Raw genomic sequence first — 21,584 nt, 5'->3', positions numbered from 1 at the left:
TTGTAGTAAATCCATATGTGCCTCACTCTTATTCAACTGGTCATGAGACTGGTAAACCCACCAACACCAACTGCCAAAAAAAATAACTTGGATGTTGGTTATGATCCTAATGTGTTCATCCCATGGGGGAATTGTGGGCAAACAGAGGGCATACAAAGTTCATTCTACAATTGATTAGCTTTAGTCACTGAGTAAAGTTGTTCTGGGCACTGTTCCAAATACACCTTGACTATTCCAACAGCATTTACATTAGTGACCTAAATGGCATCTCAAGGAATTGCAACCAGTCTAGTACTGCGTGACTGATTAACACTTGCGCCTTAAAAGATCTGACTACAATACCTCCACCTTGAGATCCCTTTTCTAGGTACAGCCACAGCAGAAGATCCTTGTCTAATGCAGAGAGAGCACAGTGTTCCCATGGACCTCTGTATTTGAGCAAATAGATAATCCCATTTTAGCGCAAATGATTAGGGAATTAAGCTCAGCTGGTCCGAGTTAATGGAATAAATTGTCTAACACAGAGAAACTTCATCAAGGCCAGCTACAATTTGGCAAAGAACTAAATACCCTCCTCTGTTTCCAGGTCTTCCCACTTTAAGTCATGGTGCTACCTGCAAACCTCCTAAGGATCAAATTCTCAGGCTTAGACTAATCTACTCCTCAGATTGGTTATCCAAACACCTTCATGTTTCTTCCCTGTGAATCCGTTCACAACTCCCTTCCCTTACCCTTTCTCCTGAATTGAAGTCTTTACGTATAGTTTGTGTATTTATTAACATTTTCTATACACCTAATGGCACCTCTGATTCATTGACCTCCCCTTCCCTTGCTTGCATTTTTTGGTGCTCTGATGTAGCTGTTGAGTGACTCTGGTGATTTGCAAATCAATAATTAAACCACAACTGTGTCCACCCCAAATTTACTACTCTGAAGCAGTAATAATATATATTTGAGGGATATTCGCATCAATTCAGTTTTGGCAATGTGCTGCTCTTACCAATGCTGAAGCCACCATCGGCAATACCTTTTGCAACCCTAAAAGTGCTTATTTTTAACTACAATGCAGGACCATTAGGCTTTAGAGTTGTCGTCATTGCAAAATATGTTCTCTACACTCAACAGTGTCTTCCAATAAAAAGTGAAGTGTATTCTAAGTAGCACACCCCATGCAATCCACCCCTCCGCACCTTAACCCATATCGACCACATCCAGGAAGATGTGCACTTGTCTGTATCTCTCCAAAATGTCAGTAAATACAGTTCCCAGGCATACTAGCAGAAGAATGTGTCCAACATTCTTATATAATCATACCCTCATGACAGGATGGGAGCTCCCCTGCTTCAAACAGTGAGTTCTCTCTAAATCCTAGATAAATCAGCTGTCCGTGCCTTTGTTGGTTCTATAAAATATTGTGAAATGTTTCTGTGCAGCACATGCCTGGTCACTATCAATTTAGAAGCTTACCCAGACACAGCCCAGAAATGAATTCTCTTTGTGTACAGTATTTTCTCACTAGTTACTCAATACCCCACACCCATCATCTGCCTTAACATAGTCTCAGACAACTACCTTATCAAATGGTTCAAGTCAATCTCTAGTGGCTAATGTCCTACCCTCTCAATGTTTTCCTTGTGACCAGAAAAATCAATGTTTTCCTTGTGACCAGAAAATAATGGAGCCACTTGGTGAGGACCGTTCCTTTCACTGCTCTGATTCTGTTATGATATGCCTTCGCTTATGGACGTACCCTGGCGTAATGCATTCACTCTTTGTGCCTTTGTTGATGACAATGATATCTACCCCAAGGTATGTGTCCCCTTGCACTCTTTTTCCACTTAGTTGATGGAATCGAGTGGCATCAATTTCGAGGCATGTGGACATGCATGATCCCAGACAGACATCTTTTTATGTAACCCCACTGTGCATTACCCTTTGGCCCTCTTATATCTACAGTACAGACTGATAAAATTGTCATCACTTTGATCTTGATTTTAAATCACCTATACAAACACAAAATACCCAATGCAATGTTTGGTTATAGAAATGTGTGGATGTATCTGAATTTATATGTACAAAATCACTTCTTTGAGTTACAGCAAAATCAAGTTAATGATCAATTTCACTTTCCCATTGACCCCTTTGTTCAATGGGATATCTTGCATGCATGTACTCCATTTAAAATACGTAATATATATTGGGCCTAATTACGAGTTTGGAGGCAGACATGCCCTTAATAAGGCCATGGCCGACTCCAAACCCGGGTCCAGGTCTGTGGTCCCTGAATGTGGAAATACCGGGCCTTTCCAACCTTGGAGGACCCGGTAGTTCCCCATTCAGAGAACACATCCCCATTCGAGCCCCCAAAGGGCTCAATGGGAATGGGGAGAGAGCTAACAATGGGCCCGTTAATAACGACCCCGTTATTTGCTCCCTGGTCCCCTCGCGGGACCCGCAAAGGACGTCTGGTCTGACCAAACGTCCAGAGCGGGTCCCACAAGGGAACCTCGTAATAGGGCAGAATGGGTTTAACGGCACCGGCACCTTTACCGGCGCCGTTAAACCCATTCTGCCTGGGTCGTAATGAGGCCCATTGTCTTATCAATAATAAATCTGCTCCCCACAACCTTTAAAATAGCTGAGGATAGTGCATGTACGCATCGTAGCCCTAAATTGCTCATTATAATGAGCAGGGTGGAGATCTTAGACTTTGTGCTCGACCCTGCTTCATTGATTGCCCCTAAACCGCTATAGTACAGATGTCAGCACAAAGCTAAATTACACTGCTCTCCAATCTCTTCTCCACACTGGTCCCCCACCCTCTTCTGTCTGTTCAGGACATTGTACCGGCAAGACACATAAAACTAGTTATTTCCCCTTGCCCTTCCTTGGACACAAAGGCTGTCCCTGCTCAAGTATTCGAGAGCTGTCTGAGTATTCAGATTGCCTCTTGATGCAAGACGTTGCATCCATATCTAGTGGATACCTGCAATTGCCCATTGGGCACTCTCCTTGAATACTACCTCCTTCAAAGCACTTTCAAAGAGGATGTATATGGCTTCATTCAAACCCAAAAGAGAACAGAGTAACACTGCCTAAACTATATCCACAAAGACTTTGTGAGTGTTGAATTATGTGGAATTGACTGGGCTGGTGCCAGTCGCTGGGCCACTAAGATGGCTTTGCCTTATATCAAATGCAAGACATAAGGTTAAAAGGGTGGAACATTAGCGATTAGGTAAAACAGGACAACAAAAATACATAGTTGCTGCCATGGGAAGGTGTATCATAGATGCCGCCCATTGATAGGCCCATTTATTTACACAAGAGAAATGCACAAATCAGAAGACAACCTAATTTATTCATTGGGGATGACACTTATTCCATGATAGGAATTATCCTTTAAATCTGTCAAAAAATGTTTTATATACTGTCCTACTGTCTGAACATATTAAGCACAGGCCTAAAAATTGATGCATTATTTAAGTAATCTCTCCATTTGGGGGGACTTCTGCACTCAGAAAGACATTAAACGTTGCAGTTTCAGGCATCTTTTTACAGCCTGGCTACCTGTATGAGATCGACACTTAGCTACCCTCTATAATGAAACCATTAAACTGTAGCCTCATTGCTCGTCTGTGGAAAATTGGTATTTATTGTAGGCATGGCTATCCTCTTCAGGGTATCTGGTACACATTTAGGGTTTAATATAAAGTGAAATCACAAATATAATTTTTCTTTTATAATGCGCTTAATACCCGAGATAGGTTTCTAATCAGAGGATTGTGATTTGAACCTGTTTTGCGCTGCGTTATCTTGCTTTCAAGACAAACGCATTGTCCCTGAGCTATCCCCCCTCATGGCTCTCTCCTGTGGGCAGCCCAATATAAATTGTAACGCTAGCATAAATTGTAACGATAGCTCTCCTCTGTGGGGAAGCCAGTAGACATCGGAGTCTGATTAGAATATGGTGGTCCAATGTCTAAAAGATGGCAGAAGTTGACTGGTTGATTTGCTGGTGAAGTTGATTTGCTGCTACCTTCTCATTGATTTACAAATGAATTAGCAGTTGGTGATTGTTTGGTAGGCGGAACATTCTTCTGGGTCCAGTGTGGGTTTCTTAAGAAGTGGGTGGATCAGCTCTGTTTTCAAGCCGCTTGAGAAAATGCCCTAGTCGAGGGAGGCATTCATGATTGGAAGAAGCGTGATGAGTGCATGACCTGTTATCTCTTTTTAAGGATGGTAGGATGTCATCTATGTGAGTGGTTTGTTTTAGTGATTAAATCATGTCAGATCTTTGAGGGTGAGGGGTGAAGACATCCAGATTAGGGGGGGTGCTGGTTCAAGATAGATAACAATGGCACGAATGATTTGTAAGCATTGATGTGATTTGATCATGAATAAATCATTAATTGCATTACATTTCTCTAAGGATTGTGGCATTTCTGGGTCTGATAGTGTTTCACTATTGTGAAGATGGCTTTGCTCCTATCGGAAGCTTCCGGTTTTGTTGAAAAATGATGGAAGGGTTGGTTCCAATAACCAGTGTAAAGCCTTAAGACTGAGGAGATCCTCGTTTTTGCCCATTTTTCGATCAATGTTTTCCATGTGCTCCGATAGTGTGTTTGCTCTCAGCTAATTCATGGGTGCACTGTGGGGCAGATGGTATGATTCTGACAACTGTATTTTTAAAGGGGCACGTGTGATGACCAACTCATTTGAGGTTTGTTTGGAAGTTTCCATTAGGGAATTTACTTTGGTGGTTGCAGGATCATTGGTCACGCTGATTTCCAATGCTTGCACTGGGAGGTTTTTGAAGGAGCTACATGCCAACATGGGGGTCCTGCCCTGTCCTTTTATACGATTACAAATGCCAATAAAAACATTTAAAAATAAATTAGGGCAGGCAAGGTGTGTGATAAGATGAAAGGGAGTGCAGCGTCGTCTGTGCAGTGAGTGGAATGAGATGAAGCATTTGATGAGGGGAGAAGAGAGAATCAAGTCAATGGTGTTTACCCTGATGTAAATTGTGCTTTGCGGATTCTTCTAGACTAAGACATATTGTTTTCTGTTGCCTAGTATCTGGGTAGGTTGAAGGGGGTGACCGAAGCAGACAAAAGCAGGCCAATAATTTTCCCTAATAAGGTGTCACACCTATGAGATGGTCAGTATAAAAGGTGAAATGTGGTGCACTCTGTATGCACAGTGCTGGGCCATTCAATCTTATGGATGATAGCCACACCTTCCCAAATCCACACTCACTAGCCAGCATGTTGGATGTTGTATCTGGGTGAGATGAGAATGCCAAAGACATGGGACGAGGTGGGGGAGAGCTCGATTTTGGTAATGAAGATTGCTCCTCTCTTATCAGTGGTAAATAGATTAATAATATTGGCTGCATGGAAGACGAACAGTGAGCATTTGTAAGCATCAGAGTGCAGAATCGGGGTGCAGGGTTGGAGAACTGGTGATATGAGGAACTCAGATGAAGTTCACGAGGTTGGAAGTTTGGTGCTGAAGAGCTAGCTTGCAGGACCAAACCCTAGCAAGCATAGGCATGGGATGGTAGGGACGTTTTGTGGTTTTAGTGGACACATGGTGTTGATCTTCTCAATGAGGGAGTACAAATAAGCTGGACACTTGGCTCTCCTCTGTGGGGGAGACAGCATATGTTTCAGACTTACCGCCGGTAATGGAGACATTATACATTGTGGATTGTTTGCCCCTCTGCGGGGGAGCCAGTTGGAATTGTAGGTATGGCTCTCCTCTGTAGGGGAGCAGGTACTCTTTGTAGGTATAGCACTCCTCTGTTGGTAAGTCAGTTAATTTTTTGAGCATGGCTCTTCTCGGCGGGGGAACTAGTATAAATTGGAGACTTACCTCTCCTCTTTTGGGGAGACTATCAGTTAAAGACTTAGAAGTTCTCTGTTTTGAAGCTGATCTACATTGGAGAGCTAGCTCCGCAAGTAGCTGTCATGAGTGAGTAAATCTAGTATAACTTGGGGACTTGTCTCTTTTCTGTGGGGGAGACTTGCTTCTCGCAGATTGGGGGAAGGTGGGGTGGTATGAATTCTAGATGTGGCTCGTTTTTGTGTGGGAGCAAGGCCAATTGGAGAGTTGTCACACCTTCAGGGGGTAAGTATATACATTGGTCATGTGCCTCGTCTCTGAGGGAGAGACATTTCCAAAATCTAATCTGTTGCTTTGTAACTTGCAGATAAAGCTTTGACGCTGCACCAGTCCATGTTCTAAAATGCACGGCATGCACGTTTGGACACGTTTTAATGGACTAATTGAAAATGTAATGCTGAGATGAATCAAGGCTTTAGTATTTGAAATTGCATAGTATTCTTCACCAGGTGGTGGTGATTGCAGAGCACATGAGTAACAAAACAACCTCCACTGGACATTTGGTTCTCAGTAAAAAAAAAGAGAACGTTCACTTTAACATGTGCTGGATGAAATGCAGCCGTGGAACCCCACCTTATGTGAAGAGCCATAGATATGCCACTTCTTTCAATGAGAGACATTTCCAGGGTGCGCTTTTTGAATTACTCATTTACTCTGCGACCTACATCTGATGCAGCAGTGCTTGGGATTTCAAAAACGACTGCAGTGCATCATCTCAGCGCAATATTGTCAGTTAAACCAATAAATGCATTAAAACATAGGTTTTGTTTCGATTTTCACCTCAAAAATTATCTGCGGTAAAACATGACATTGTTATAACCAGTAATAGTATTCCTCTAATAGTTCATTCATTCGGGATAGAGAAGTGAAATTATTCAGCTCTTAAACAAAGCCATGTTCCTCATCTACATGTCCCAGTCGAAATGTGGTCATTTGTAGCACACATTTTAAAAAGGACCTAAGACTGGTAGGGGTCAGTTGCACGTATACACTGTTATGTGGGGTAATAATACTGCCTTCTTCTGAACCACTGGCGTAACAGGGGCCTCGCAGCCCCCGCGGATACGGGGAGCCCCGCCAGCACATGTCCTGGGAAGGGGCCACACTTGAAAAAAAAAATGTAAAAATATTTTTTTTTCTCAACAAAAAAAAATAAGTTTCGTTTTGAATTCACTCTGAATTAATAAAGAAATAATTTCTGCAACAGAAATAATTTCTTTATGGAGGCAGAATGACTACAAAAAGAAACTTTCTTTTTGAAGGTTGAGGGCTTCCCCCAACCCATGACATGGAAGACCCTAGGCTGGAGGGTTGCATGTCATGGGGTGGTGGGGAGCCCTATGACTTCAAAAATAAATAGTTTATTTTTGAAGTCACTCTGCCTTCATAAAGAAATTATTTCCGTTATGGTTAGCTCCTTAACTGAATAATTTCTTAAAGAAGTTAAAGTGACTTCAAAAAGAAACAATGGGGCTCATTGTGACCATACCGGCTCTGAAACAACGGTTCTGGTAAGCTTACCGGCACCATTGTTTCCAGACCTGCATATTACAGGTCTACCTGCTGGGGCCGCTGTGCCCAACAGGACTGACCCTGCCAGCCACAGCGGCCACGGTAGGCAGACCCGTCACAGAAGCACTGGCACCGTTAGCAACGGTGCCGGTGCTTCCGTGTCCCCAATCCCATGGAGTCCTATGGGACTCCACGGGAATGGGGATTACCGAAGTTACCGGTGCCTGAATTCCTGGCCGCCGGACTTGGAAGAGCCCGGTGGCACCGGGAAGTCAGGCGCTGGTCATTTTTTACAGGGCTGGTGGCAACCCGCCGGCACGGTTACCACCGGACCCGTAATGAGCCCCAATTTCTTTTTGAAGTAATAGTGCTCCCCTCAACCCCATGACGTGTGCGTGTGTGAGTGTATGGTGAAAGGGGGCACACTTAAATGCATAGGTGGCTGCCTGTGTGAGTGTATGGTGAAAGGGTGCACACAAATGTATGGGTCGCTGGGTGTGCGTGTGTGCGTGTACGGTGAAAGGGTTCACACTTAAATGTATGGATGGCTGCCTGGGTGTGCATGTATGGTGAAAGAGTGCACACAAATGTATGGATGTCTGGGTGTGTATATGGTGAATGGTGTGTGCTTGCTTGTGTACAGGGGCTCAACAAAACCTGCATTTCGTGGGGCTAACCCTTCAAATGTTTGGAGAGACGCTAACTTTACGGGTGGTGGGGAGGAGCAAACTTATTTGTGTGGGGGCATCTAACTTCTTTACGCGTTTTAATGAGACTATTCTAGTGCAGCTTCAATGTTACAAGCAGTTAACTCTCTCCTTTAAGTCTCCTATTCCCTCTCTACCCTTCCAATCACTCCCCTGGCACGCAAGTACTAGACCCACATCGCGATTTCAATTGCCTAAAAAATGTGGCATTTGAATGCAGGTACAAACAGTGAAATGCTTTACGTTGGTAATTGCTGGGCCCTTATGAACAGTAAAACCAAGGTACCGTTTAACATCTGTGTACCATTCTGTCCGGCAACTGCTCTAAAGGTCAGCCAGGTCGAGTCAACACAGCCCAAAATGTCAGGGGGTCGGGGGGGGGTGCCGAATCCCAGTCAACTCAATGGTGTTGTGCCACTACTTGTGTTTAATGCCTTGATTACTCCTAGCCCTATTCTTCCTCGTCCCATTACTTATGTATAAGGCAGTACTTGTGTACTCTGCCTGCTAAACAAGTACTGGGATGAGGTAGAGGTACATGGAGGTAATGCCTGATTTAGCTACCAGTAATCTTCATTACTCCTAGTCCCACTCCTCCTCATCCCAGTACTTACCTATGAGGCAAGGAGCCTCATACGTAAACTCTGGGACAAGGAAGAGGGACATGGAGGTAATTCTTGGCCAATGAGCTGATTTAGGAGGTTGGGGTGGGGGTAGGAGGGAGAGGGGATGTGTGGGGGGGGGGGGGCAGGATTGTGCAATAAATCATAATGGTTGTCCATGTCCAGGATAAGCAGGCATGATATGTGGTATTAGTGGCTAGAGAGGCATTTTGGTGCAGCTAGTCTAGTCATTCCTCAGTTTGGTATGACTTTCTTTTAACTGGGAATTTCTGATAAAGCAAGTGTAATTACTTGGCTAGATTGGCATTTGGGTCCTGCGAGTCTAGCCATTTCTTACTGCGGCATTGTACATTTTTCTGGGCCTTTGTGATAAAATGATATGATAAAAGTCATTTATAACGTGCCTGTACACAAGTGTTTCTATGCGTGACAAGACAACGGGGGAAGATAGAGGGAGGACAAGACAAACGATCTCACTAGGCCTTGTGTCATTGTAAGAACGAGAGGTGCAAGAGGAAAGGGAGGGGGGAAGTGCAAGGGAGAGGGGAGGGGAAAACAGGGCTGGGCTGCTCTGAGTAAGTGAAGCCAGGGCAGCGCAGCTATGGGTAGTGCAAGGAGAACAAGGGGCTGCAGGGTTACAGTTACAGTCCCTAAATGCATGATCGGCACGGAGACAGTGTAAGGGGGACAGATCAAGAAAGAGCCTGGACTCATACAGACTCTGAGGGTATGCAAGCAACTGGTCAGAAAAGCTGCAGACAGGTAGGTCAGCAGGGGAGGAAGAGAGAGAAAGCAGAGGAGAAAAGGAAAGTTTTGAGCTGCTTCCGAAACTTCAGATGGTCTGGCTCAAGTTTGAAGGGGCAGGGAGGCCATTCCAGAGGGAGGCACCAGCAGAGGAGAGAGATCTTCCCCCCACTATCTGCCTGGAGAAGCATCTAACCCTTAGAGAGTTGGAGGTAGCTGAAGGAAGGGCTCGAGAAGGAAGGTATTTTGGAAGAGAGCGTTGGATGTAGTGCCGGCCCCTACCCCAGAAAAACTTGTGGACAATGCAAAGGGTCTTGAACTTGATCTTTGCAGCCACCGGGAGTCAGTGGAGAGATTTCAGGGCTGGAGAGATATGATCCCTGGTCTTGAGGCCAATGATAAGTCTTGCAGTCTTGTTCTGGATTAGTTGCAGATGACGGAGAGTAGAGGAAGGCAGAATGAGAAAGAGGCTATTGTAGCAGTCCAGCCTAAAGAGAACCAGGGCTCTGGAGACAGTGAGCTTCTGGTGGAAAGTGAGAAAGGGAAGAGTCCCTTTGAGGAGGAGCAGATTGTAGTGGAACTTCTTGGTGACATCCGAGATGTGAGGAGAGAAAGAGAGAGTGGCATATAAGATGACACCAAGGTTTTTTGCCTCATAGGAAGGTGAAGGAAGAGGGCCCAAGGCGGACGGCCAGAGTGAGAGAGGGAAAGCTGGTGCCAGGGTCCCAATGAGAAGGATCTCCGTCTTACTGGCATTAAGGCAGAGATCGTTGGAGACGCACCAATCCTAAATCGCGGATAGACTGTCAGGAATGAGCGAGAGAGGAGAGGAGGCTGAGGGGAGCCTGAAGGAAAGCTGAGTCATCCACATATCACTGAAAGTATGAGGAGACGTAGAGATCAGGTGGGCCAAAGGGGCCAAGTGGCAGTTGAAAAAGAGAGTATAGAGCCCTGGGGAACCTCACAGGTAGAGAGAGGTGGCAGAGAGATTGGGACCAGTTTGGTCCGGGGAGGGCGGGAGCGATCCAAGAGGAAGGAGGTCAGTCACTCCAGGGCCTGGTCTGTGATGCCCAGGTTCTCACAGAGTCGATTGATCAGGATGGCGTTGTTGACCGTGTTGAAAGCAGAGGAAAGAAGGAGGGTGAGGATAGAAGGAATGCTGGAATCAAGGTTAGAGAGCAGATCTTCACGGGTGTTCAGGAGAGCAGTTTCAATGCCTCTGGCAGCTCTGAAGCCAGACTGCTGGTCATGGAGATAACCATCATATCCAGTGTAGAGAGTATGCTGGGAGATGGCAAGCTTTTCCAAGAGTTTGCTCAAGAAAGGGGTGATGGAGATTGGGCAATAGTTTTCCGGGCAGGTAGGATCAGCAGACGGCTTCTTGAGGAGTCAGTGCACAAGGGAGTACTTAAGGGGAGAGGGGAACATTCCAGTGGCTAAAGATTGATTACAGAAATCGGCCAAAGCTGCAGCAAGGGTGTCAATATGGTCCTTGATGGTTCTGGAGGAGCAGGGGAGCACCTGTTTAGATGACGCTTTCATAGATCGGACTTGTCTAGAAACCTTATCAGGTGTTGTCAGAGACAAAGAAGAAAATGGAGGGGGAGAGGTAGAGATGGCCGAAGGGGGCCGAGAGAGGAAGAGGGAGAGGAAGAGGAGATAGAGGACAGGATGTCCTGAGATTTAGCGGAGAGCCGTACAGAGGGCCTTGGAGGGAACAAGAGAGGAAGAGACCACAACAGGATTGACCAGTTCCTTGTAGATTTTAAAGAGTTTGGCCATGTTGGTAGATGCCGCGGAGATGCAGGCTTTAATGTGTGCTCTCTTCTTGATGAGCGTTATTGCTTTGACTGGCATTTTGGTGCAACCAGTCTACGTATGTCTAAATGTGGCCTGGCATGCTTTACTCTAATGATATTACGTGCCTACACTGGCCTACATTGTGCAGCCAGTTGGACATGTTTTCATTGTGGCATGGCATTTTTAATAGCAAAGCATTAATGTTCATGTGCACTGTTGGTGACTTACATGTATTGGAACAGTGTTACCCTACAAAACAATTGCAAAAACTGTGGCTTTATAGTCAATTTTTCTCAGAAAGTGTGCTGTATATTGCATTAAAATACATATTTATATCTTTCTCCTAGTGCAGTGTGTGGCATACCCCTTCAGCAGCACGTTCGTGTATATTGCGCAAGCGTGACAATCTAGGCCGGCCCAGAGTGTGGCACGACACGTGATTTGTTGCCGAGTTGGGGGGGGCCCGCTCAGCATGGCTCGCAGGGGGGCACCCACATTTTGTGTTACGCCACTGTTCTGAACATATCAATCTGCAGGCTTAGAAAACTACATTGCCTGCCTCCTGTTAGCAGTTTAATAGAAACCATCAGAACCTTCTGAGGGCTTGATATGAAAAGTATTGAAGAATATGATTTTCGCTTGTATCGATATACATTAATGGTTGTTATTTTAATAAAGAGCTACTACTGTGGCGGGGAAGTGACTAGGTTGTGTATAATTGAAAATAAATGGCTAGGACTGACATCAGTACATTATAAACCTATGCTATCTTGCATGGCATTACACTGGTGATATTGGTCAAAGTGTTTAAAGTGTACATGTGTAGCAGAGGAGGTGTGTGGGTGAGAGAGGGATTTATGCAGAGTGTCCATATGATGATGTAAATGTACCATAAATATCATTAAAGATATTGTCACCGTTTTATTTCTTTCCAGCCTCGAAAATCCTTTCTGGTAATTGCTACACATTCTCACTCGGCGCAGACGCTTCGTCATGCCCTCCTGAAACATCTGGTAGCAAAACGAATTACACATGCATGTGTGGAACAGGGACATCTTCACGTGTGTTGCGAACAGACATCATTACAGTGACATTTACCAGACCAGGTAAGATAGTGATACCATTTCCATGTTCAGCATGCCCTGTTACGTTATGCACTTGTTTTAACTGATAAGCACCAACTGGAGTGAGGAAACTCACTGTGTCACGTACGTTTCCCCATTTTCCACCGTATAAGAAACATATTGTGAATGACTTTGCATTGTCATCTTGTTCACAATATGTTCCCAGGCAGGAATGGGGAGTGTGTGGACGCATAAGGTACCACCCACATCTTCGTCACCAACCTCCCTCACAATAGTAAGGTCCATCCTTACAGATGCTTTCCTGACCTTTCACTGACTCGGCCATGATGATTGCTGGTTATTCCCAAATTCACCTCACGGATATACCAATCGATCTTTTAACTTACTTAAACTGTGTTCTGGGAGTGGGCTTTTGGCACAGTTGTTCGTTAGATCAAAGAACTCTGATTTGTTTGTCCCTAATCAAATTTATATCCACAGAGCAACAATAAACACCTAATCATGTCTAGAATAACTTTCAAACTATTCTCTAGGTTCGATATGCAATGTTGCTCTTTGTCATCCTATATAGCCATTTTGAACTTCGTCTCCCATCAATATATCTTGACTGTTGCTATTGATCCTGAGCATCTCAAGCAGCGGATCAAGTGCCAAAATAAAGAGTATTGGGAGCAGAGGTCGCCCACCCATTATTCAATCCTCCCCACCTCATAAAAATTTGGTTAAGTATTGTTTGCATATATTGCAGCTCTAGATGTGCAGTATAATGTGTTACTAGATCGATGAATCTCTCTGCTATAGCATGCCACATTCATGGTGCTGTGCAGGATTGCCATCTGGCAACGGTGTAGAAGCCCTGGATTGTTTGGTTTTTATTAATAAAATGATGCAGCTAATTCTATCTCAGAAAGGATTGCCTTTTAACCAAGCCTCCCTTTCAGCAAATTCCATGTCAAAAATATAATGTACATCTGTGTCCTGCTGCATCAGTATCGTGATCTGCAGCGCCTGCTCTCCAGTGGCACAGAGCAGGTTCAAGTTGCATGTGCTCTCTTGACAGCTGCTGTTGCAGCTGCTGTAACTCCAGCGCAGAAGCTATATTTAAGATATGCACTGCTGTACCCAAATCACATACCTAGGAGAGTTACTATCCTGGTGGCAGTTGTACACTTTACATATAAGCCATTCCTGCATTTTAGGTATGGTGGCTAGTATCACTCAAATCTACTAATACCACATCAATTTAATATCATCCATGTGTCAGCACTGCAACCCCAGCTCAGCAGAGTAAGGTTATGTGTATTCTGCTCAGACAGCCTGGCCCTGCCACTGCACGGAAGGAGACTGAAAGGCTAAGCCTCTTCTTTGATCCGTTGTGAGGTGGAGTAACACCTCTCTCAAGAAAGACAGCCTCCCAGCAAAAGCTGCCTTGGAAAGCAGGGATCAAAGGGCACACCCATCCCAAAACGAGTAGGCTCACACCAGGGTGCTGCATACCAAAAGGCCCTTCAATGCTAATGACGAAGGGAAGGGGGCAGAGTTAGTGTGGATAGAGGGGGCCCAGCCTTGTGGAAGTCGGATTCCACCATTTTTTCTTCTGTACCCTTCTCTCCTTCCTGTCCCCTCCACTCACTTTTAGCACAAAGCACTTTTGGTTTGATGGCAAAGACCACTAGTCTCAAGAACAAGGATTGGACCTGCTTTAGTCCAATCATGTGTGGATATTTGCCTTTAAAAAGGGATCTCCCACTCCTTCACTGATTCAATATTAGACACACACTTCAGAAAGAATGTGTTTGGACCTCTTTTTGGAGAGTTGATCTTTGCCAAGCCTTCAACCACTGAGATGAAGTAGAAGCAGTCCAAGGCAGAGGCAATCTCTGCTCCCTATCCTCTCCCAGGGCGTTTTGGAGGTGACTTTGCTGAGTATCAGGACCTGCCACTCTGCACCAAACCCCCCTAGGCTGGAAGAGCAGAACCTGAACTGACTCATCCTGTCCAATTGCACAACCCGAACTCCGCACTCGAAATGTAACAAGCTCCGAATTGTAAGCGACTCCTCACCACCTCACTGCTTGACCCAGCACAACTTGCTGCACCTGAACCTGGTTTGACCCGCACTGCAGCAGAGCTGGAATCCTGCTTAGATGCTGTTGAACCACAACTGCCCCCCGGTCCCTACCTTGGGCCCTAGAGGCTGGTTAGAACACCTTTGCACCGTTTTCGATGGATGGACGCATTTCCCCGCGGGGATCCTAGCCAGAATTCTACCGGTGTCTCCCTGTCAGTACGAAAAACAGTAGGCAAATGAAAACACCTGCATGGTTCTTTTGGCACAATTGAAACAATCTATTTACTTGCAGCCTGTGCTGTGGTGGCTTGCGGGGGATTGCCACGCGGCTTGTCTGTATATTAGAGGGTCTGTTTAACCTCGATCCCTATTCAACCTTACTTGGCCTGCCTCGGCCCCGCTCGGTTTTGGATGAGTTATAAGGAGTTGTACGGGGTTAGGAGGTGTGCCGGCACCGGGACGCATCAAGCCGCTTTGGGAATAATGGAAGTGGCTGCCTGGTCTATAACCAGACAGTGTGGCTTGATTTCCCACAGTGCCGCATCAAAGAGAAAGGAGGAAATTACGAACAGAGCTTAATGCAGCTTATCATTTGCTAAAATCTCAACATATTGGGCGATTGAGTACTGCACTGCGACCATTTGAGTGCAGTACGGTTTGCAAATCATGAACAGTAGGAGGAACCGCTAACGGGCAGATCATAGCGGTTTATCGTGTTTACCTTGCCCTGACCACTGTGAAGCGTGAGCCGAGCCAAAGCAGAGCTCTTTGACTGTTTGTGGCCGCTCTGGGCTCTTTACGGTGAACCCAGAAGGCTTGTGATGGACATTGGTACACAGTCTTTCGCTACCACTATTAAGTGATCTTACCTGATCTGACATCATGAAACTGACTTGATCTGGTAGCTGTGGAGCACCTCAGTGAGTACAAAGTCTGATACTTTTGTTTCGAAAAACCTGTGGTACAATATTCAAATAGTATCAAGTGAAGTGTGATTATACTATTTGACACAAAACATCTAATATTTGTGGATGGAAAATAGTGCAGTTTGATTCTATACAAATTTGCAGACGGACAAAGAAAAGTCAGCAATGCAAAAAGCCTAAGCATATTGACTTTGTTGGGGATTTTTGGAATGAATAATGATTACAACTTACAAAGTGGTTCCCTTCGCAACGAGCCAAAAGCTATTGAAATTGATTATGTAGCTTGGGCGGGAGAAGCACAGGAGGGTTTTCAACACACTTTAGGGGCACATTGCCAACCACATGACATCAAAAGAAAACGAGTAAACAAGCAGAATGCTGCATCCAGCACCCTGCCTACTAACAAAAAGCTAAGGCATGTTTTCGTTTGAAATGGAAATTAATATACACTGTTGGCAACATCTTTGAAAAGGAACATTTCCTACTCAAAGGGGGGAGTCAGAGTTTGGGCCATGTTGACTTCTATGAGCTTGAAAATTCAAGATATCTGATGGAGGAAATGTGGAAAGTGGAACAGGGGCATTGGTCACCACTCAACAAGTCAGTGTATTCTGGTTATTTATACTTAATAAGTGTTGAAGGGTTTCCTCAGACGAAAAAATAAACCATTGTCACCGTCATTAAATCAACATACTAATTACCCACGGGCCCCACTGAAATATCTTTAACTGCACTGAATGTCATCCTAAACTCTCTCGTCAGTGTCTTTGGGAAAGGTATAGACAAACTCGGGTACTCGTCTGGAATCCACCAAAGACGTGAAATGCTGCAATTCGATGCTTGTGGGCCATAAAGGATAGCTCAGGGATAGCTGAGGGGCAACAAATTTGTCTTGGAAGCAAGACAATGCATAGCAATTTAGGTTTGAATCCTGAGCTCATGCTTAGAATCTGGCCTCCCTTATTAAACACGTTATAAAAGAAAAATTATAAATATAACTAATTATAATCATAAATCAGTAATAAGAACTATAGTTACTGATAGTCTGGGTGAAAACAAAACGTGTCATTGATGACCGGTTTGCTAGTTAACTCCGCAATTACAAATAATCACATGTCCAATATAGGGACGTACTTGATAACCTTGATGAACATGCATGATCTGAGCAAGTCACTGATATCAGTAAGTGCAGGCCTATAGGTAGCAGATATGATTCCAAATGCTCTTGACGATAGTCCTCTTTCACAATCAACCAAGGAGGAATTTATAAGATTTGCCCAGTTACCAGCTGAATCAGGACCGAGCAATGTAAGTGTGGTACGCGAGGAATTAGTAGCGCAAAACAATCCCACTATTACGCCAAAACCGGCTGGGAACGTAGAAAACTGAAGAAACAGAAGTACTGTGAGGTAAATAAATACGAGCAAGATGCTTGGGTACAACAGGAACAACAAATCAAAAGAGATGAAAAATAAAGAATGGGCCCAAATTGAAATTTCTCTGTGCACTAAGAACAAGGATTATGTGGTTGACCAAGAATATTTGAACCCACACAGACAAGACACTGCTGTGAATCCTGGGAAAATTGCCACAAAATGGCTCCTATATTTGGTTAAAAAAAAGTAAGAAGATCTCTCAAAATTACACTCGCAGAGGAACAAGTCACAGTAGACCATCAGATTATAGATGATCCGAGACAAATTGAAATGAAAACTGAAACAGAAAGGGTGCCAATAGAGATGATCCATGGGGGCGCAAAAGCTATCAGCAATAACCTCTTACTGGGAAATACCTCCAGTACAAACATCACAGATAGACACAGGGGAAATCAAGACTGAATCATTTTGACTGTGTCGAACCCAGACTGAGCAACCAACCAACAGTCTATCCTATGGTAAGATGGTAAACGCCTGTAACCAAGTTAACCTTTCAGCTTCTGAGGAAAAACTAAGTCGGCCCATCACGATCATGAAAAAAAGGGTGCCATACTTTGCTGGTAGATTATTGAATGGTACAAGTCTTGCAAATCAAGCTATGATTGGCTCAGATTCAAAAAATCTATTTATAATCAAATACCTGTTCCATGGCGAGGTTGATCTCATTCTGAATCTGAATACTATCTTGATCATTTTACATGAGATTCCAGCACTGCGAAGTATTACCTCAAGAGTCTTTACAAGGGTGGACCATTTGATGACTAAAATATACACATTGTAATAATAGACATTCCATCGAATCTTGTCCAAGGGTGCCTCTTTTCCTATTCAGATGAACTAAGACTAAAGCGCTTTTATATACTGACAGAAAAAAGCCATGTATCCAATGTTCATTTAACTCAGTCATATATAAAAACAATCAACCACTGAACAAAATCGACAAAGTAACAATGGAGCAAACTGGGTCTGGGTATCAGAGTCTGACGAAACTAGAGATATAGGGGGTCATTACGAGGTTGGAGGTAACCATGCCGCAATTTGCGGCATGGTTACCTCCTTACCGGGTACCGGGTCCGGGTTTCCTCAAATGAGGACTTACCGGGCCATTCCAACCTTGGAGGACCCGATAATTGCTCATTCGAGGAACCCAGACCAGGTACATCCCCATTTCCATTGAGCCCTTATAGGGCTCAATGGTAATGGAGAGGGAGCTAACAAGCCCGTTAATAACGGTGCCCGTTGTTAGCTCCCAGGTCTGCTAGCGGGACCCGTTAAGGGCACCTGGTTTTAACACTTGTAACAGGGCGGTAAGGGGTTAATGCCGCTAAGATCGTAATGACCCCCATAGTCATACCTGTTGTGCGATCATGTTTTTAATATTGTTAGTTGGAAGTCACAAGCCTTCAGTCATTTATTCTCCCATGAAAATGCCATCACTAGATGTGGAGAAAACAAATTAATCATGATTCAAGAGTCCTTCCTGACTAAGGAGGTGATTATTGATGGATATGCGATTTGTCAGCAAATGGCAATAGGAAAGGATTATGGGAGGCCTTGTGGGGGGAATAATGGTAGCAATAAGACAACAATGGATGCACTCGATGAATCAGGTATTTTCTTTTCCACCATGCATCCAGGCTGTGAGCCTGAAAACCTGATGCAATCTGGGGTCAATACTGATTATTGAGCCAAAATCCCATCATGGAGCGGCTGGAACTTATCTTTATATATAATCAGAATGTGAACAGGCATGATCCCTTGATACTGGCTGGGGATTTTAATATTGACTGCATGGATAAAGGGTGAAACACAGAGTCAACATTGGTAACGTTAAGGGCGACCTAGGTGGCAGTACTACGTGGCATCGGTGCAAGTTGACCTCTAGAATTGACTTTGTATATGTATCTCAAAGCTTGTTTTAAAATGTTGAACAGTTCCATGTGATCGATGCAAGTCCCAGTGATCATTCGGTACTGAGAGGTAGATTAGGTTGTACTAGGTTAGGGATAAACGAAAACAAGAAATTCAATCTTACTATTAAAAGGGCTAAAAATCATGTGACATGGAACAATAGGAATATGGGTAAATCTGTGCCATTTTTTTTGCTAATGATTGGCAAAAGTCCATAGACACTTTCGACAATGAGTTATTTCTAGATAGTTTACAGAGATCTTAGACAAGACTATTGCCAAGGTAAAAGCCCCAAGGTTTTGCCCAACCATTAGTAGAAATGTTTACGTCCCAGATATTCAGGCACTAAAACGCCAAATGAAGAAAAATATTTGTGGCATCAAAAATTCCAAATTGCCTCATAAACGTATGCTAACCATAAAACAGGAAAAAAATCAACTTTAAATCGAAGGCAACGGGACTGTTGGTGCTGAAGCTGAGAACATTTTGTCTGCCATTTTAAATAAGAATGAAAAATATGTTTGGCAGATCATTAACAAGCAAGTAAATAACTGGATCGCCCTTCAAGATTGCCCCATTGCAGAAAGTAAATGGGCATTACACTTTTCAAATGTGTATAGCCCAAGTCTTTTGCCGTGTGAGAGGGAGGAGGATTTAACTTCCTGGGACTTTGTTTTTGACCCTGAAGATATAGAAAACAATTCTAAAATGAAGTCATTCAAGAGCCCCAAGTCCGGGAGTACTCTGTAATGGGGCACTCAAGGGAGACCAAGACGTCTGGGCAAAAACTTTATTTAGAGTGTTTAAATTTGCACTGGATTGGAAAAAGTTCCCAAATGGATGGCATACAGCAAACGTGGTGTCGATTTTCAAAAAGTGAGATAAAAACAAGCCTTTGAATTACAGACCCATAGCCCTCTTAGACTCTGAGACAAAGATATTTTCATCTTCAGTATTAACAGAGCTCATGGCATGGGTAAACTCCTCTGGTATTTTGAAGACAACCCAAATTAGTTTTTCGCAAAGGGGTGGGCACGACTGGTGGCCTTGTCATCGCCCATCGTCAGCAGAGAGAATGGGCAAAGCAAACCCCAAAAAGTATATGCAGTTTTGATCTACTTGTCAGTGGCATTTGACAAGGTGGAACAAAACTTGCTCTGGAAAAAAAAAAAACATTGGGGCATCCCTAAAAATCTGCTGGCAGTGTTAGTTCACCTACAATCTGGTCTAACCCAATGAGTCAGAATGGATCAGTGTGGCCAGATGGCAGCACCTTTGCAAGCACAAAATAGATTATGGCCAGCATGCGTCCTGGCGCCAATGCTATTTAATCTTGTTTGTCGGACCTTGCCGCAGACTTGGCAAAATCTTCTTTTGTACCACCAAATGGTTAGGGATGTAGAACGTTTTGAGTCACTTACACCGATGACATTCTACTATTAGACCACACCAGGGTAGGAATACAGCGACTATTGGTAGCTTTTGGTCATTATGACACGACAAACACCCAGATCATCAATACGTCTAAGTCTAAAATGTTGGTAATAGACGCAGGGCGTAGAATGTTGTCTGCTATTTGGTATCCTAATACTATGAATATAGACGAAGGGCGCCATGTGAAATATCTAGGATTTGATATCTATGGCTGAAAGAACAAAACACAGCTGATTGAAAAGGTGGTCTCTAGAGCAACACAAATTGCCTGCCAAATGAAATACTTGCATCATCCGCTTGGAAGGTTATCCCTTAAATCTCTGCTCAAGTTTTATGAAGCGAAGGTGGTGCCAACGGTATGCTATGGTTTAGAAATGTTTTATTTATGAACAAACTAAGGTTTTGACTACATAGAGGAGCTTCTATGGAAAAATGTCCTTTGCTTACCAAGCCCAGTCCCAATGTAGATTATTCAACATGAATTATGTTGAAATTAATTAAACCATAAAATCTGTTGGAATAGAGCGCTTCTATGTTAAAATATCTGGCACCCACTGCAACACTCAATATCTGGGCAAATGGATTCATTAAGAGCCCTGAGAGAGAGCGTGTTAGCGCGGTCAAGCTGCGATTTTCTCGAGGAAGAAATGCAGAGAATATCACTGGGATTAGGACTGGTAATAAAGCTAGTTCGTATAAGCTAAACATAAAGGCTGGGGAAAAGTATAGGAAAAGAGGAAACCTTGTCCACCAACTTGCTTTTATATCCATCACAGGGTTTTGCTAGATGCTTGTTACGTTTCCGGCTAAAAGTGTTGCCATCAAAAGAAAATGGTTTTAGATGGCAACTGCAGGGTATACATGGTGTGACATGTGGGCACTGTTTTTGGCACGTCGAGTCCTTGAAGGATCTGACTTGTGAATGCCCAGCTTTAAGTATGCTTAGAAACAACCGTCTTGGAAAGCATGTTAACTATTCTGGATTGCAACCTTGGGCATTCTTTTGAGAAAAGGTTAATTCTGATTTCTGTTCAAGATCAACATTGTTGGCTCTGTATTCTTTTTTTAATGAAACTGAAATTGTTTTAATAGAGTATTTTCCTTTTTGGTATTAACTGGATTCATGCATTTTTCTTTTCCTTTATATGTCAAAATATTTTTATGTATATAAGCTAATTTAAAATGGTTGTAAATGTGTTGTAATGATGTGTTAAGGCCTATTCATTTTGGTCATATGACACAATAAATATTACGGGTGGCGAGGGGCCGGTATGTCAGCCGGTGGAAAGTGTAAGTCCCCATTCCTGTGGGGTCCCATAGGATTCCACGGAAATGGGGACACAGAAGCACTGGCACCATTAGCAATGGTACTGGTGCTTCTGTGAAAACCATGCCTGCAGGGGCCGGTACTCCCGGCAGGTCAGA

The 21,584-nt window shown here is 43.9% G+C and overlaps 1 protein-coding gene across 2 annotated transcripts in view; it reads left to right on the top strand.

The window, feature by feature from the left end:
- Positions 1 to 21,584, top strand: part of LOC138453203 (adhesion G protein-coupled receptor F5-like) — a 939,048-nt gene that overhangs the window by 526,149 nt on the left and 391,315 nt on the right. For both annotated transcript variants that reach the window (XM_069605830.1, XM_069605831.1), the window contains exon 11: positions 12,232 to 12,402. In XM_069605830.1, coding sequence (XP_069461931.1) covers positions 12,232 to 12,402 — 171 coding nt within the window. The remainder of the gene's footprint in view (positions 1 to 12,231; positions 12,403 to 21,584) is intronic.

Source organism: Ambystoma mexicanum, chromosome 4p (genome assembly GCF_040938575.1).
Source record: "Ambystoma mexicanum isolate Mex_15411 chromosome 4p, UKY_AmexF1_1, whole genome shotgun sequence".
In the NCBI taxonomy this organism is placed as follows: Eukaryota; Metazoa; Chordata; class Amphibia; order Caudata; family Ambystomatidae; genus Ambystoma; species Ambystoma mexicanum.
The sequence above is the reverse complement of the archived record's forward strand: the minus strand, read 5'-3'. Positions and strand labels throughout refer to the sequence as shown.